General features: G+C 45.3%; 1 protein-coding gene across 5 annotated transcripts in view; it reads right to left on the bottom strand.

Annotated features, from left to right (window-relative positions):
• The window catches only part of RPTOR (regulatory associated protein of MTOR complex 1), a 319,880-nt gene that overhangs the window by 111,744 nt on the left and 191,367 nt on the right, over nt 1-16,769 (bottom strand). For all 5 annotated transcript variants that reach the window (XM_088474208.1, XM_088474236.1, XM_088474218.1 and 2 more), the window contains exons 6-7: nt 9,139-9,314; nt 2,607-2,666 (exon numbers count right to left, since the gene is read on the bottom strand). In XM_088474208.1, coding sequence (XP_088330334.1) covers nt 2,607-2,666; nt 9,139-9,314 — 236 coding nt within the window. The remainder of the gene's footprint in view (nt 1-2,606; nt 2,667-9,138; nt 9,315-16,769) is intronic.

The following is a 16,769-nucleotide window of genomic DNA, read 5'->3' as shown; positions in this document are numbered from 1 at the left end:
GTATCCCATATCCAAATATTCCGAAATACGGAATATTCCGAAATACGGAATATTTTAGCATGACTGAGATACTGAAAACTTTGATTTTTGATGGTTCAATGCACACAAACTTTGTTTAAGGCACACAATTATTAAAAATAAAGTATAAATTGACCTATAGGCTGTATGTATAAGGTGTATATGACACATAAATAAATTTCATGTATGTACACAAACTTTGTTTGAGGTACAAAATTATTGAAAATATTGTATAACATTACCTCAGGCTGTGTGTATATGGTGTATATAACTCATAAATACATTCTGTGTTTAGATTTGGGCCCTATACCTAAGACATTTTAATATGGTATGCAATTATTCCAAAATACGGAATATTCCGATATCCAAAATACCCCTGGTCCCAAGCATTTTGGATATGGGAGACTCAACCTGTATATAGATGTGGCCACATACATCTTACTTCCTTGTGTGTCAACCAGCCCTTCTAGTCGCGCCATGCCGTGGAGTGACTCGGTAGTGCTGAGCGTCTTTTCATGCAACTTTTTACCTTCAAATGTGTATTATTCACAAAGTGATGCGAATAGGATGCATAAGCAGCTTCTGCTGATTAAAAAGAAATGCTGCATGCCTATATTCTGTATGCAACCACGGGTGTATCTACATGCGAAATGCTACGTTACAGTTTCACAGCCGCTGACACCGTGACATAGCATTTTGCATACAGATACAGCCACAGTCGCACACAGGATATAGACATGCCACATATTTTAAAAAGCAGAAGTTGCTTGTGCATCCTATTTGCATCACGAATAAGACACATTTCGAGGTAAAAAGTTGCACGAGGAGACGTTCTGTGCTCTAGAGTTACATGGCGGTCTCGCATTATGTTTAACGCGACTTGTAGCGCACGGAGTAAGATGTATGTGGACACATCTGTAAATATGCCCCACAAAAACTATTTTATATACCTTGTTTGCACAATGAACAGCTAAAGAAGAACTAAATGTAAAACTAAAACTGCAGAGCAATGTCAGAGACTAGCAGAGCTGCATTGTTCACCGTCATGCGAGATTCCCAGTCCTCTACCTGACTAATGGTCAAGAGAAGTCTAAAGCTCAAGTGCACTAACATCTCAGTCCTGTCTCATGTTAAGAGACAGCTGGGTTGGTCTAATCAGTAATCCCGACACAAACGTTTTGGAACACTTGAATGACAAACTTCCCCTGCCTCCCATGCTGTTCATAGGCCACTGGGTTGAAAACTGACAAGTACAGCATTTGTGGTTTGGTATAATACAAAGGAGATATTTTAGAAATTCTAACTTAATTGACTGAGAACTGAACTGGGTTATTGTTTCCCTGCAGAACACCTTGGCAATGAAGGGGTTAGCAACTTTTGAATTACTTCCCTGTACAGCATATGAATAATTACCTACAACCCCTCTGTTCATGGACATCTCTAATTAATCTGAACCTACTGTGTCTGCAGAGACGGACTCCTTTAAAACCAATTATCTTTTCCTGGATGCTTCTGGGCTTTGGACAATGAGAGGTTCTCTGGTGAACACAAGGAGAGTTTGTCCTAAAGAAGAGTTTCCCCATGATGCACCTTGTTTCCTCAGATGATGTTAGGGAATATTACAGATCATAACCCTGAGGAGTTGCATGGTGGCTACGTCAGATGTGTTTGGCAATGTAGCAGCGTTAAACATTGTAATAAATACAAACATACAGATATGTCCTCACACCTAGCCTCAATACGCCACGCAGCAAGAAATGCTTGGTGCAAGTGAGTCACCAGGTCCCATGCAACTCTGCTAGTGCCGGGCAACTTTTTTTGCCGAAAATACATATTAGTGACTATGCGACTAGGACGCGCCAGGAGACGGCGCTGATTAAATTTGATGTGCGACACTTCTATGTGCAGCAGAGTCTGTATACAAACCACAATGGGACTTGGCATGAAAAAAAGCAGCAGCATCAGAGCACTTTGTATACAGATTCATAGACTCAGTAGCACACAGATATACAAGTGTCACACATCAAATTAATCAGTGCAGTCTCCTGGTGCATCCTAGTCGCATAGGACTGCAACTGAGACATAAGCTTTGGCAAAAAAAGATGCCCAGTGCTAGCATAGCCACATGGGACCTGGCAGGAGGGACTGTTTGGTGCAACTGCACTAATGATTTCTGAGGACACATTGTAACTCTCACACTATGTACAAAGGGACTGTCTACAATAGTGTTGTGGTGAAAGACAAACAACTCAGGACAGGAGGGGCTGGGGTGCTTGTACGTTACAGACAGCCCACTGACAATGAAGAGGGAAGGTGATAGCTCCAGACTAGGAACTACAACAAAGCGGCAGTACAAGAGGAAACGCATAGTCAACAGAGAGATGAAAGTGTTTCTTTAGCTTAGACATAGAGGTGGCAGCAATTTGTGAGCTGGACTAATAATCACCACATTGCAGCCATTCATTCAATAGGAACCAAGGACATCATAGGTTGCTAATCCATGTGAGCCACGGGCACTTCTGTACAGGGCATGGACACAGTGAGTACAATATGGCTGTCACAAAGAAGCTTAATGTGTTTTTGCTTACTTCTCAATGAGGTCCAGAGTGACACCTGGCACCAATTTGACACTTTTCTGCATGCAAAACCTACAACAAGAGAAACAGAGTTTAGGATACATGAAAAATAGCTGCAAATAGCATACAAAAGTTAGAAAAGTGGAGGTTAGAACTTCAAAGTTATCAAAACTCAGCACCAAATTATTTTAGCGGAAGCTTTATTGGTCTTATCAGCATTGGTTCAAGTCTAAATCTCATTTTAGGTTAAACCAATATATATTTAGAATGCAATCGAGAACATTACACATGTGAGAGGTCTTCTTACTAGAGATGTGTGGGTTCGGTTTTATTCGGTTCTTATCGCCAAATTAGCGCAAGTTCGGATTTATCCTATTGGCTAACCAAAACATGTGACAGCCTGGTAGCCAATTGATGCGGTTTATGAGAACCGAGCACATCCGAGTAAATCAGAGTATAACCGAACCGCACATCTCTACTTGTTACCTTACTTACTGAACCATCCTCATATAACCACAGGCAGTATGACCCCCTTTATATTGCCCAATTCTCTTACTACCAGGTATATTTATTTATCAAAACAATTATTAAAAATGTATGTGTATGACAGATAACAGGGAGATCTGTCATGGGATGCATGGTGGCACAGTACTCACAAAAATCCAATTCCTGAACCTATCTGTGTAGTAAGTGATGTGAATGCAAAGATTCTCTATGTACAGTGATGCATAATTATCAACGCCATATAGATAAGTGATAATTTTAAAAAAAAATTATCTCAACTATAAATCCAGTTTTGGGCTTTTTTTTCCCCTTTATTATTAATTTCCACAAACATTATGTGACCACTGTATGAATATGCCGGCACGGTTGGTGTAATGGTTAGCATTACTGCCTAACAGCACAGAGGTAATCGGTTTACCATCACGACCCTAACGGTGTGGAGTTTATATATTTTCCTTGTGCTTGCGTGGGATTCCACCGGGTACTCTGGTTTCCTCACACAATCCTAAAACATAATGGTAGGTTAATTGGCCCCTGACAAAAAATTAACTCTAATGTGTATGTGTGTACATGTGGTGGGGACTATAGATTGTAAGCTCCACTGCATCAGGGAGCCAAATATCCTCTGCAAAGCACTGTGGAATATATATATATATATATACCCACACATACATAGATGCACTATATATATATATATATAATATCATTTTTGATGGTGGGATTGTCCTGTGATAAAGGCTTTCCCAGCAATAATACACTTTGCAGGATACATATTTGTATTATGAAAATGAGTGATGGAGGGACACAACGGAAGGGCTGAGCTCCGGCTCATTACCTGCCACTCAGAAACACAAACATTCTGTACAGATTTTGATCAATGGCTTCTTGGTAGATTTTTCAGACAGTTGGATAATACTTCGTAGAGTAGAGATGTTATGGAGTGTGATGCACATTAGCATCCATATAAATCAGCCTGAGGTGAGCCAAGATGTTTATTTGAGCTGAAGGATGTTTGATTAAGGCTGAAGTCTAGCTCCATTACTAGAGATGAGCTCTGCACACAGAGCTGTACTTCACCTGTGTTCAGCACAGCCTGTGATGTATTTTTTATTGTCCTTACTAGTGAGAAGGGAATGTATTATTAACACTTCAACACCAGAACATTTATTAGAAAACTAAGAAATAGCAAGAAAATGCAAGATACTATTCTAAACACAACTGATAGCTAATACGCAAAGTTGTAAGCGTCCTACTAAAACAGCATAAGAGTAATTCCAAGAAGAGAACAGAGCTGGTGAAATGACACAGAGTGTGCATGGACCAGGCAAGGGAGATAACAAAAATATTCCAGCAAAAATGATGATATAAAGAAATCTAGCAAGATAATGACATGAACCACAAAATATCCATTTAGTATAAAACAATCTATATTATTATATGACCAATACATTATATATCGTTCTTGACGAGGCGTCTGCTCAGCATGTGTATGAACACTGATGAAAATGTATTTAAAGGTAAGCGGTTTAATTTCATGTATAATCCCTTAGAAAATATACTGAAAAATTGAATAGATATCTATGCTGCATCATCTATGGGACAGACACAGAAGAGGAGGACCTAACTCCGGTAATGGGGTAAGTATGGGAGCCGAGAGGATAGGCGCGGGGGTATAGGTGAGGGAACGAATGAAGCGGAGGGCAGGATTAATATGTGTGTGTATATATATATGAGGGTATACAGGTTATATGAATATATGTGTATATATACACATATACAGATATATATATATATATATATATATATATTAGGGATGTGCAGGCTCGGATAGGTTCGAGTTTGCACGTGGAGTTCGGATTTTTCCCTCCAAAAAAACGGAACTCAGAACGAGGCAAAACGTCATCTTGCATGGACGAACATCATCATTCCTGGACAAAAGACCAGGAATGATGATGTTCGTCCATGTAAGATGACGTTTTGCCTCGTTGTGAGTTCCGTTTTTTTGGAGGGAAAAATCCGAACTCCACGTGCAAACTCGAACCTATCCGAGCCTGCACATCCCTAATATATATATATATATATATATAAAATATCATACAAACTCGGCACTCGCATGCTTTTTAGGCAGGACCCAGTTTCATGTTTAAAATGTATCCAAGCTTGACCCCAAGATGACAGATCAAGTTCATTTATCTGAGAATTAGTGTAGGGACTGGCTAGATGGGAATGACTGTGAAGCGGTGGCCAGCTTAACAAATTATTGCAATATTTTGGAACCAACATTCCCTATGTTCAAAGGAGTAGCAGTTTGAAAAGCATGTGAGTGCCGAGTTTGTATGATATTTTTTATGTAGATGGTGTGGTCACATACCAAGGGCACCCCAGATGGTTGAGTGCCGTAGATTGAGCCTGTCGTTTGACATATATATATATATATATATATATATATAGTCCTTTTTTGTTTGATCCTCTCTCTGTCACTTCTATCCATCATTCACGCCGTCCATTTATAGACACTCCCGCCTCTTTCACATCCTCCCTTTATAGGTTCCTCGCCTCTTTCATGCCTCCTCAACACCCTTTCCTTCATACATTCCCACATCTTTTTCAAACCCTCCCTTTATAGACTATTTGCCTTTTTCACACCAACTTCCTTTGTTGGTTTCTTGCCTCTTTCACACCCCTCCCTTTGTAGGCCCCCTGCCTCTTCTGCGTGCTACTCCATTTATAGGTTCCCCGCCTCTTTCATGACCTCCCTTTATAGGTTCCCCGCCTCTTTCAAGACCTCCCTTTATAGGTTCCTCGCCTCTTTCATGACCTCCCTTTTATAAGCTCCCAGCCTCTTTCACACCCTCCCTTCATAAACTTCCCAGTTCTTCCACGCTTTCTTTTACAGGTTGCCCGCCTCTTTCAGCCCTCCCTTTATAGGATCCCCCGCCTCTTTCAGCCCTCCCTTTATAGGCATCCCTGCCTCTTTCAGCCCTCCCTTTATAGGCATCCCTGCCTCTTTCAGCCCTCCCTTTATAGGCATCCCTGCCTCTTTCAGCCCTCCCTTTATAGGCATCCACGCTTCTTTCAGTTCTCTCTTTATAGGCTCCCCTGCCTCTTTCAGCCCTCCCTTTATGTAGGGGTGAGCGGGTTCGGTTCTACTCGGTTCCGTTCGGATTTAAAAACCGAATCTTATTGGCTATCAGCTGTCACGAGTTTTGGATAGCCAATAAGATTCAGTTTTTAAAACCAAACGGAACCGAGTAGAACCGAACCCGCTCACCCCTACTTTATAGGCTCCCCCGCCTCTTTCAGCCCTCCCTTTATAGGCTTCCCCGCTTCTTTCAGCCCTCCCTTTATAGGCTCCCCCGCCTCTTTCAGCCCTCCCTTTATAGGCATCCACGCTTCTTTCAGTTCTCTCTTTATAGGCTCCCCTGCCTCTTTCAGCCCTTCATTTTATAGGATCCACCGCCTCTTTTACATCCTTTGTTTTTATAAGCTCCCCTGTGCCTCTTTCACGCTCTCCATTTATAGGCTCCCAAGCCTCTTTCACACCCTCCCTTTATGGGCTCCCCATCTGTTTCACATTTTCCATTTATAGACTGCTCATACCTTTCACGCCCTTCCTTTATAGAATTACCTGCCCCTTTCACACCACCTTTTATAGGCTCCACAACCCCCAATTCTCAAATGTATTTCCTCTCTCTTTTTTCCTCAAAAGCGGTTTCTCCACTTCTAAGCCATTTCCGAGAAGTCTATTCTCCTCAGTTCGTGTGACTTATTTGGAATAAGCCTATAAATAGTTGTCTCCAATGGGAAGGATAATAGATGCCTTCCTTCCTCAATTGACTCTAATCCCATGCGATGACTGCCTATTGCACAGATACTTGTATTTACCACATGGACATTGTGCTGTGCTTTAGAAATAAGGTCTAGCTAATTACTGTTATTGCAAAGATTTGTAAGGTGATTATGTATAAAACAGAACATTAAGAAATATATAATGAACCAGAAAGCATTAGACCAGGAGAGATGGAGTCAAAAACTAATTATACTTTTGAAAGTGATTGCAAAATACCTGGCAGAACAGTAACAAGTCAATGTCCAGACAGCAGTGCTGTGAAGTGTTCTCAAATTCTACTGCTGAGATTGACAGCATGCCTGCCTGGGATGTGCACATACCCAGATGAGTAGAGTGGGGGCCTTGGGAAGGGTGCACCTCCTGGCACTATGGCGAAAGCAACGCTGCAGCAGTACGCCATACTAGCAATTCAACCTACTGCCTTGATTGTATGGAGCACCGTGGCCAAAATGAGCACAGCTTGCTCTTCCAGGAAGAAGGAAAAGGTGCAATGTAAGGCAGAGAGAGGACTGCACCTCATGGGGATGTCAATCAGGCTGTCCTATGCAAATATAGAAAGTTAGGTCTGAGAAGCACAGCAGCAGGTTTAAAGGGTTGGAGGGAGGACGAGGTGCGACACAGGTAGGAATAGGGACCGCACAGTTACATTCTCCCTCTTATCACCTCCACATTTTTACTTCAAACAGCTTGTGTGTATTATATAATGCATATGATACTCGTATACATACAAATGTAAACATAAACCTGATTTATGTATTGTGTCCTGAATACATTCTCACTGATTTTGAGTGCAGATGCCCAATATTAGCATCCAGCCCAAGTTGTGAACATGTTAAGCTAACCTAGGAGGAGATCACACTGGCTTCTGGCTGGGTATAATGATCCTGCCTTACAGTCTTGAGAGAGGACTACAACATTACTGGAATCTGAAGCATAAATTCATTCAGTGTACATTTTACAAACTACAGCACAGCTGGGGAGCGTTTGGTGCAGTTAACACCAGTTTGCTTCCATGTACTCCTTAAAGCTACTGAAGGCTAAAAATCCAGAAAGCAAATCTGCCTCAGGACATAACTAGAGCCTGGGGTGGGAAATTAAAATCATGCTTTTCACATCTTAAAACAACAGTTCCGGACTATTTAAGTAAAAAGCTGCATATACAAATGAGCTTGTGTGATTTGCAGGATTACAGACAGCCAGCGAGGAAGTCAGGGAGAGCAAGCACAGAGGTTATTGAATGCACGTATGACATTTTGCAGATTAATTGGTCAATGTCAGATGAGATTATTACTACTGCAGCTGTTTATTATATATAATGCATATTAACTTCTAATAGTGATTTATCAGCAAGTGAATCTTACAGTTTTGTATAATCTGCAAACCCAATGTGGAGCAAAAGCCAGCGATTTCCAAAATAAACAGGTAATAACAATAGAGAATTTTAAAATTCTCTAAAATTAACATATACAATAGTACCATAAGAGAAATACCAGTCGCCAAACGCACAGCATCAGAAATGAGTGGAAAGGTCACCTCCCTAATTTCTCTAAAAGGAAAAAGTGTTTTCTATATTACACTCACCTTCTATTTTCCTGTTTACCTAGCTGGCCTGTAATATTAATATGTAATACTGTATTGTTCCCAACTTTCCAGCAACAATATGGGACAGTAATAAGTCCAGAGTCTTCTATCCCCCAACACTCTACAGCTCAGGTTTTCTGTGGATAAAAGGGGTGTGGCCAAGCAATAGGAGAGAAGGAATGGTCAGACAGATTTAGGGCGGGGCAATGGTGAAACTTTGCTACAGAAAAGGTGTATCCAACCAAGTCACATGTGATACTGTAAAATTCACTACTACCCACATCATGATATATTTGCTGGACTTGGTTATGGTGTAGTGTGCAAATAGTGAGTGCTTATTGTTTTGTTTACTCATTCGTTTATTAATTTTTCAATTGCTACAACTCCATGTTTTACATCAGTGACTTGGTTTTAGTAAATGAATAGCCCTGTTGACAGTAGATACTGCACTAGCAAACATTGCTACTTTGTGTTTGCTTTTATTTTACAGTTATCTTTCGAAGAGACCGGTGACCTATATACAACATTACACTGTCTTTTAATAATTTCAGGGAAAGGAATTCCTGGCTATACCCCAATATAATGTGTGTAAAAGACCACCTCACTCACCATCTCAAGGCTATTTTGATTGGCGTGGTTAAGCAGGAAGTGAAGAGATCAGCGGGAAGGTCTGGGTTCATGGGTAGCAGTTCTGCTGCATCACATGCAGCCAGCTGAATGCAATTCTTCATGGAAGGTGGCAAAGGCATCTGTGCCAGTGGGTGGCTAGGATTAATGGCAGCAACCTGAAAAATAAAGAACACTGACTACAGAGAAATCAAATGTAAAGAATCCAAGTTGATTAACACCAGTCAGTGTATTGTCAGTATATGGGAAGTACCACAAATGATCAGATTAGCTCTGTCTGCCTAAAATGTATCTCTAAATAAAATTACAGCTGCACTGTACCTGTTCTGTAGTTACAGGTCACCTATTTACCTAATGGACATGCATATTTATACTAGAAGCCTGTACAGCAATGGTGTTTAAATAAGGCAAAATCTGTGATGTTCGTGCGTCTAAGATGTTCTGAGCCTCTTCCAAAACAGCAGACACCCACTGTCAGTGCATAAGTGCTTTTAATGCAAGTAAAAGATAAGTGAAAAAGCATGTAAACTGTGAAATGCATTCGATATGGGATGTAGTTACCATCCCGGTGGTCGGGGGTACCGGCATCTTCAGTGGCATTTAGAACTTACCTAGAGACTTACCCATTTACATGGGGAATGCAAACAGGACGCTTGCAAATACTAGTAATAGCTGGTAAAGGTTTCATTAAAAATGCATGTAATATACACTAGAAGGTGCAAGGCCTCAACTTCTGAGACTGTATATTTTTTGAGAAAACATAATTACTCATTCCAGCTCTCTTTGGACTGCCTGTTTACCAAATGAGAGATGCAAATGAAAGATGTCCAAAATAAATATAGTTAAATATGATATGTCATCTTCTGTTTTATGATTAATACATGAAACACTAGCTTTTTATTTCTCCCTGCGGTCTATTAATGAAAACAAAGGCTTTCATGCGATTAGAAATTCTCATTGATAAACATGTAAATATTGATAAATATTGCTTAAATCAGTGATGAGCAATTTGCTGCACTTCAAGTGTTGCCCTCCAACCATTAAATGGGCCACACATTACCTTTATTATTGGCAATAAATATTGTGTACCAGTGTGATGCAAGACTAAAGCAGACCACCCTTGTAAAATCAGAGGAAAAAGTCTTTTTAAAAAGATCAAAGTATTTGGCCAAAGCAATGGTGCTTATGGTTTTCTTTTTTTCCCAGAGGCTATACCAAGCTGTAGATCACTTCACAACAAGAGCCTACAGGGTAAGGAAGGCGACCACGTGGAGTATAATACACTGCGCTTCAGCCTCCTCTAATGTGCTTTGTGATCTCCATGTGTGGTTAGACGAGGTCACATGATGCAGCAGAGGACAAGTCAGTGTAGGAAATTTAAGTTGGAAGTCCTCAGACTGCTGGCAACTCGGTCAAAAGTGGCCCAAATGCAGCACAGACGTTGTAATGGTTAGCGTTACTGCCTCACAGAACTGAGGTCTTGGGTTCGGTTCCCAGTACAGCCCTAATGTATATTTCCTCCCACATTCCAAAAATATACAGGTAGGTTAATTGGCTCCCAACAAAAATTAACACTAGTGTGTGTGTGTGTGTGTGTGTGTGTTAGGGAATATAGATTGTAAGCTCCACTGGGGCAGGGACTAATGTAAATGGCCAAATATCTGTAAAGCGCTGCGGAATATGTGTGCACTATATAAATAACTGGTAATAAATAATTTAAAGAAACATACATTTCCTAAGAAGACTGAGTAACTTACAGGTATGGAATCTACTATCTTATAGGGGTTGGCAATAAGCGGCCCTCCAGCTGTTGTGGGCAGGGGCGTACCTATAATGGATGCAGGGTGTGCGCACCGCACACCCTGCATCCATATTACTTAAAACTCACCTGTCCATGGTCTCGCGTCAGGTGTCAGCGCTGCACAGAACACTGGAAAATGGCCGCTGCGGCCATTTCTCCGGCATTCTGCGATGGACGGCCAGCCGCGTCAGTTGGGTGCTGGCCACCGGGAAGAGAGGCGACCGGCAGCCAATGCACACGGTCCCCCTCCTCTCTGAAGACGCCCCTGGTTGTGGGACTACGCATCCCAGCAGGTCCTGACACAGTTTTGCTATCAAGGCATGCTAAAACTTTTGCATGCTGGGATGTGTAGTTCAACAGCAGCTGGAGGGTGCCTTATTCCCCACCCCTGTAAGAGATTCATTACTTAGAAATAAAAAATAGGAGATATGGTAAGAACTTAACTTTGTTATCTCTATTTCTACGAAGTCCATAAGGTTCCACAGGATACCTTGGGGTATAGGTGACGTCAGGCAACGGGCACCGTAGAGTTAAGTTTTCAGCCTCCCAGGATGCACTAGGGTCCCCCTCCTATACCCCGCCCCCGAGCCAAGGCATCTCAGTTACGTACCAAGCCACAGGCCGGAGGAGGAGAAGGAAGAGAGAGAAAAAAAAAAGATCTGGACACACACAAGAATCACATTCTCACCAGAGGGAGACGGAAAAAAACGGTGACCAGAGTAAAGCCCATCTGCAGCACAGGTGAGACAGGGCGGGAGTCCTGTGGAACACTATGGACTTCGTAGAAATAGAGATAACAAGGGTAAGTTCTTACCATATCTCCTATTTTCTACATCAGGGTCCGTAGGGTATCCACAGGATACCTTGGGGATGTCCCAAAGCAGTATCCTTCAAGGGTGGGGATGCTCCTGTGCTGAAAGGAGAATCCGCCGCCCGAAGGAAGCATCCTGAGAGGCAAAGGTGTCAAACGCGTAATACCTCACAAAGGTGTGGACAGAGGACCACGTGGCAGCCTTGCAGATCTGGACTGCAGAGGCACCACGTCGAGCTGCCCACGAAGGACCCACAGACCTAGTGGAATGAGTACTCACAGGGGATGCAACCGGAAGGCCTTCATGAAGATAAGCTTCTGAAATTGCCATACGAATCCAACCTGCCAAAGTTTGCTTTGAAGCAGGCCAACCCTTTTTACGGAAGCCATAGAGGACAAACAAGGCGTCCGACTTCCTAAACGAAGAAGTGCGGTCAACATAAATCCTTAAGGCCCGCACAACGTCCAAAGTGGCCTCACCCACTGAAAGATCAGGTGAGTTAAAAGCCAGCACAACGATTTCCTCGTTGATATGGAAACGTGAAACAACTTTGGGAAGAAATTCAGGACGAGTGCGCAGCACTGCCCTGTTTCTATGAAAAATCAGGAAAGGGGGTCTACAGGAGAGAGCCCCTAAGTCAGAAACACGTCTGGCCGGAGCTATCAACAGGAGCGTCCCTCCTTCCGGTTTGAATTTCCGGATTACCCGTGGAAGAAGGGAAAACGGAGGAAAGAGATAAGCAAACCGGAACGTCCACTGGACGGACAGAGCATCCACCAGAGACGCCTTTTCGTCTCTTGTTCGAGACCCGTACACCGGCAACTTGTTGTTGTGCCGTGACGCCATGAGGTCGATCTCTGGAAGACTCTACCTGTCCACCAGAAGTTGAAAGACGTCCTGGTGCAGAGACCACTCCCCCGGATGAACATCCTGGCGACTGAGAAAGTCCGCCTCCCAGTTGAGGACTCCCATGATAAATACTGCTGATATGGCTGGGAGATTGCGCTCTGCCCAGACCAGGATGCGGGACACCTCTACGAGTGCCACCCGACTTCGGGTTCCTCCTTGCCGATTTATGTAGACCAAGGTGGTGGCGTTGTCCAACTGGACCTGCATGGGGTGACCTTGGAGAACCCGATGTGCCTGCTGGAGAGCATTGAAAACCACGCAGAGTTCCAAGATTTTTATTGGAAGCTCCTTTTCCGCCTTCTCCTTATCTGCCCTGGAACAAGTGTGGACCCGTGACCGCTCCCCAGCCCCGAAGGCTGGCGTCTGTTGTCAACAGGACCCAGTTCGCCACCCAAAATGGACGACCCTTGTTGAGATGGGTCGTCTGCAACCACCAGGCTAGGGACAGGCGAACCTCTGGAGTGAGCACCATCGTCCGGGATTTTAGACTCTGAGGCAGTCCATTCCATTTGGACAGGATCAATTGCTGCAGAGGTCTGGAGTGAAACTGGGCATATTCCACCATGTCGAATACTGACACCATGGAGCCCAGTAATCTCATCGCCGAGTGAAAGGACACACGGCGACTCTGCAGACAACTGCGCACCCTCAACTGTAAGGCAGAGATCTTTTCCCCCGTCACAAAGATCCTCTGCTGTGTAGAGTCCAACAAGTCTCCGAGGTGCAGAATCCTCTGAGACGGGATCAGGGTGGACTTTTGCCAGTTTATTAACCAGCCGTGCCATTGCAGTACCGCAATCATCAGATCCAAGTGGTCGTAGAAGGAGCTCTGGAGATCCTGCTACCAACAGAAGGTCGTCCAGGTACGGCAACATGCGGACTCCCTGCAGCCGTAGGAAAGCCGCCATGACCGCCATAACCTTGGTGAACACTCGTGGTGCTGTCGCCAGGCCAAAAGGTAACGCCCGACACTGAAAGTGATCGTTGCGGTTGGCAAACCTGAGGAACTGTTGATGGCGTAAAAGAATAGGGACATGCAGGTAAGCATCCTGTATGTCCAACGACACCATGTAATCCCCAGGTTCCAGCGCCAGAATGATGGACCATAGGGTCTCCATCCGAAACCGCGGCACCAGCAAGGACTTGTTGAGGGCTTTGAGGTTGAGAATTGGACGGTACGACCCATGGGGTTTCTGCACCAAAAATAGATTGGAATGGAAACCCTGGCCCCTCTGGGAGAATGGAACAGGCGCTATAACTCCAGCCTGGAGCATAGTGTGCAAAACTTTCCGCAGTTCCATGGCTTTGTTCCGGTCTAAGGGAAGACCCGTAGTGAAGAATCGGGATGGGGGCCTGTGCCGAAAGGAGAGGGCATACCCGTGAGAAACCACCTTGTGAACCCAAGTGTCTGTCGTGGTAACCGACCAACACTGGGCGAACTGCAGCAGGAGGCCTCCCACTTTGGGATCCCCCAAAGAGAGGCCCGGACCGTCAGGCCGCAGGTTTGTCATCAGACTTAGGGGCTGGACGTCTGGTACTCCAGGCCAGTTTCCTGGGCTTGGCCGATTTCTTGGGGCCAGCCTGTCAGGGAAAAGACTGTGCATTAGGCCTACCCTGGGCCCTGTAAGGCCGAAAGGACGACGTACCCGAACTGCAAGCGACCGCAGCAGACGGGAGACATGCAGACTTGGCTGCCGCCAGCGTGGCCACAATTTTGTCCAGATCCGGACCAAATAGGACTTCTCCATTAAAGGGTAAAGCTTCCAAGCCCTTTTTGGAATCAGCGTCCGCCTTCCAGGATCGCAACCATAAGGTGCGACGAGCAGCAACAGCTGCCGAAGAAATCCGAGATGTGAGGGTACTGATATCCAAGGCCGCTTCATTGATGCAAGTGGCCGAATCCCGGAGATTGCCTACCAACTCGGCCTGTTCAGCCGAACAGTCTGAATCCAAGGACGCTTCTAAACTATCAGCCCAGCGCTCCATAGCTCTGGCTACCCAACATACGGCCATAGCCGGTCTAGATGTCCCCCCCGCGAGGGAATAAATGGACTTTAGGCAGATCTCCACCTTTCGGTCCGTAGCATCCTTCAAGGAGGACATGGAGGGCATGGGCAATGTGGCACTTCGGACTAGGCGTGTCACATGAAAATCCACCTGTGGAGGGGATTCCCACTTGGAAAAATAATTGTCCGCAAACGGGTAAGCCACCGCTAAGCGTCTTTGAGGCTGATAACGTTTACCAGGGTGTTTCCACGCCTCCTCTAAATGGTCTACTAACTGACCCGAAAGAGGAAACACTGTGGCGTCACCCTTAATATCCTTAAAAAAGGCATATTTGGACTTGGACACCGGGGGATCGTCATCCTCAATAACTAAAGCTGTGCGGACTGCCCGAATAAGGCCAGGAATATAAACCTTGGACTTAGCGTCCGACTCTTTAGTATGGAGAGGTTCTTGGTCAGATAGATCCAGAATTTCCCCATTATCGGTCGTCACGTCGTCATCCTCATAAGGAGCGGACAGAGACGCCACCGGCCGCTTATGTGACCGCATCACAGACTCCCCTTGTAACACATCCGACAAATGCTGTACAGAACTTGTCAGCGAATTAACCCACGCAGGTTCCTGAGAGACCTGGGGAGGGGAAATAGGGAGACTGTGGGGTACCATCAGCTGTCTCGGGAAACCCTGCATGGGTGACGACACCACTGACTGCTGGGACAATCCCATCTGTGAAAACGCAGGTGGTGGAGCTAACTGGTCCAGTAGGGTTGTAAGCGCTTTGGCAAAACAAGCCCAGGGCGGTTCCTGTACTGGAGCCGTGACAGAAATTGGCCGCGCCAATAAATAACACTGCCGACATAGCCCCTCCGCGTTACCCTCCCCCTCCGCTATTGGTACTTTGCACGTAGTACACAGAAGCTGGAGAGGAAATTCACTCTCAGACATGATGGTAAGTATGTGACCCCTCTCACTAATACTCGTTAGTATAGTGGGAGAACCACCCTGCAATCACCGCACCGCAAGGGCTTTAGCAGAAGAAGAGCAGGGACAGTGAAATGGCTGACAGTAGAAAGTGAAAGTACAGGCAGCAGACGCTGGCAGAAGTCACATAGAATGCAAATAAATTAATCCCTGCACTATCAGCGCTGTTCCTCAACTACGCAGATACAGAGCCTGGTAGGACACAGCGTTGCATACACAGACCTGTTTCAACGGAGAGGTATGCTGGGGGACCCAGACCGCGATGGCACCGATCAACAGCTTCCAGCAGCGTTCACCATGCTTCATGAAAGATGGCCACCGAGGAGCAGAGAAGAGGCCGGCCTGGGGGAAGAGCGCTGCCACAGGGCCAATCAGCAGGTGCAGAGAGGGCTGTGTGCAGCGGGGGAGGCGCCAACTGTGTACAGGGAAGGCGCGGTCCCCTGGCATGCAATTAACCCCTGGGACGCCGCAGCGCTACCGCTCAGCTGCAGTCCGCTGTCCCAGGGGGTAGTGGAAGCGCAGGTTGGTTACCTGGCTCCACGCTGCAGCCAGTCCCCAGGGAGCCCCCTGCCTGGGGACTCTGGACCATGTATCAGCAGAGACCCACCACGGGACCCCGCTGCTTACCTGCTGCCCCCTTGAATCTGGCCATGGTCCAAAACATCTGGGGTCACCGCTAGCTGTGACCCCAGATGCTTACCAGCATCCCCAGATCAGTACCGGCGGGGTGTAGGAAAGACAGCATGGACGTCAGTAGTACTGTCCATGCTGTACTTCCAGATGTGCAGACACAGCTGCCGCGAAGAAAACTTCAGGGGCTACCCTTAGCCCCCCTCTAAACAGGTGCTCCAACTCCGAGCCGGGCACAAACGAAACTGAGATGCCTTGGCTCGGGGGCTGGGTATAGGAGGGGGACCCTAGTGCATGCTGGGAGGCTGAAAACTTAACTCTATGGTGCCCGATGCCTGACGTCATCACCTATACCCCAAGGTATCCTGTGGATACCCTATGGACCCTGATGTAGAAAGATAAATAACTGCTGGCTATACTTACAGTGTTCTCCCCAGAAAATGTTTCCGGCCGGGTGGCATGATGAAGTAGCC

The sequence above is a fragment of the Taudactylus pleione genome, unplaced genomic scaffold (genome assembly GCF_031769625.1).
Source record: "Taudactylus pleione unplaced genomic scaffold, aTauple2 ptg000016l, whole genome shotgun sequence".
Classification (NCBI taxonomy): Eukaryota; Metazoa; Chordata; class Amphibia; order Anura; family Myobatrachidae; genus Taudactylus; species Taudactylus pleione.
This window is presented reverse-complemented; position numbering and strand designations above follow the sequence as displayed.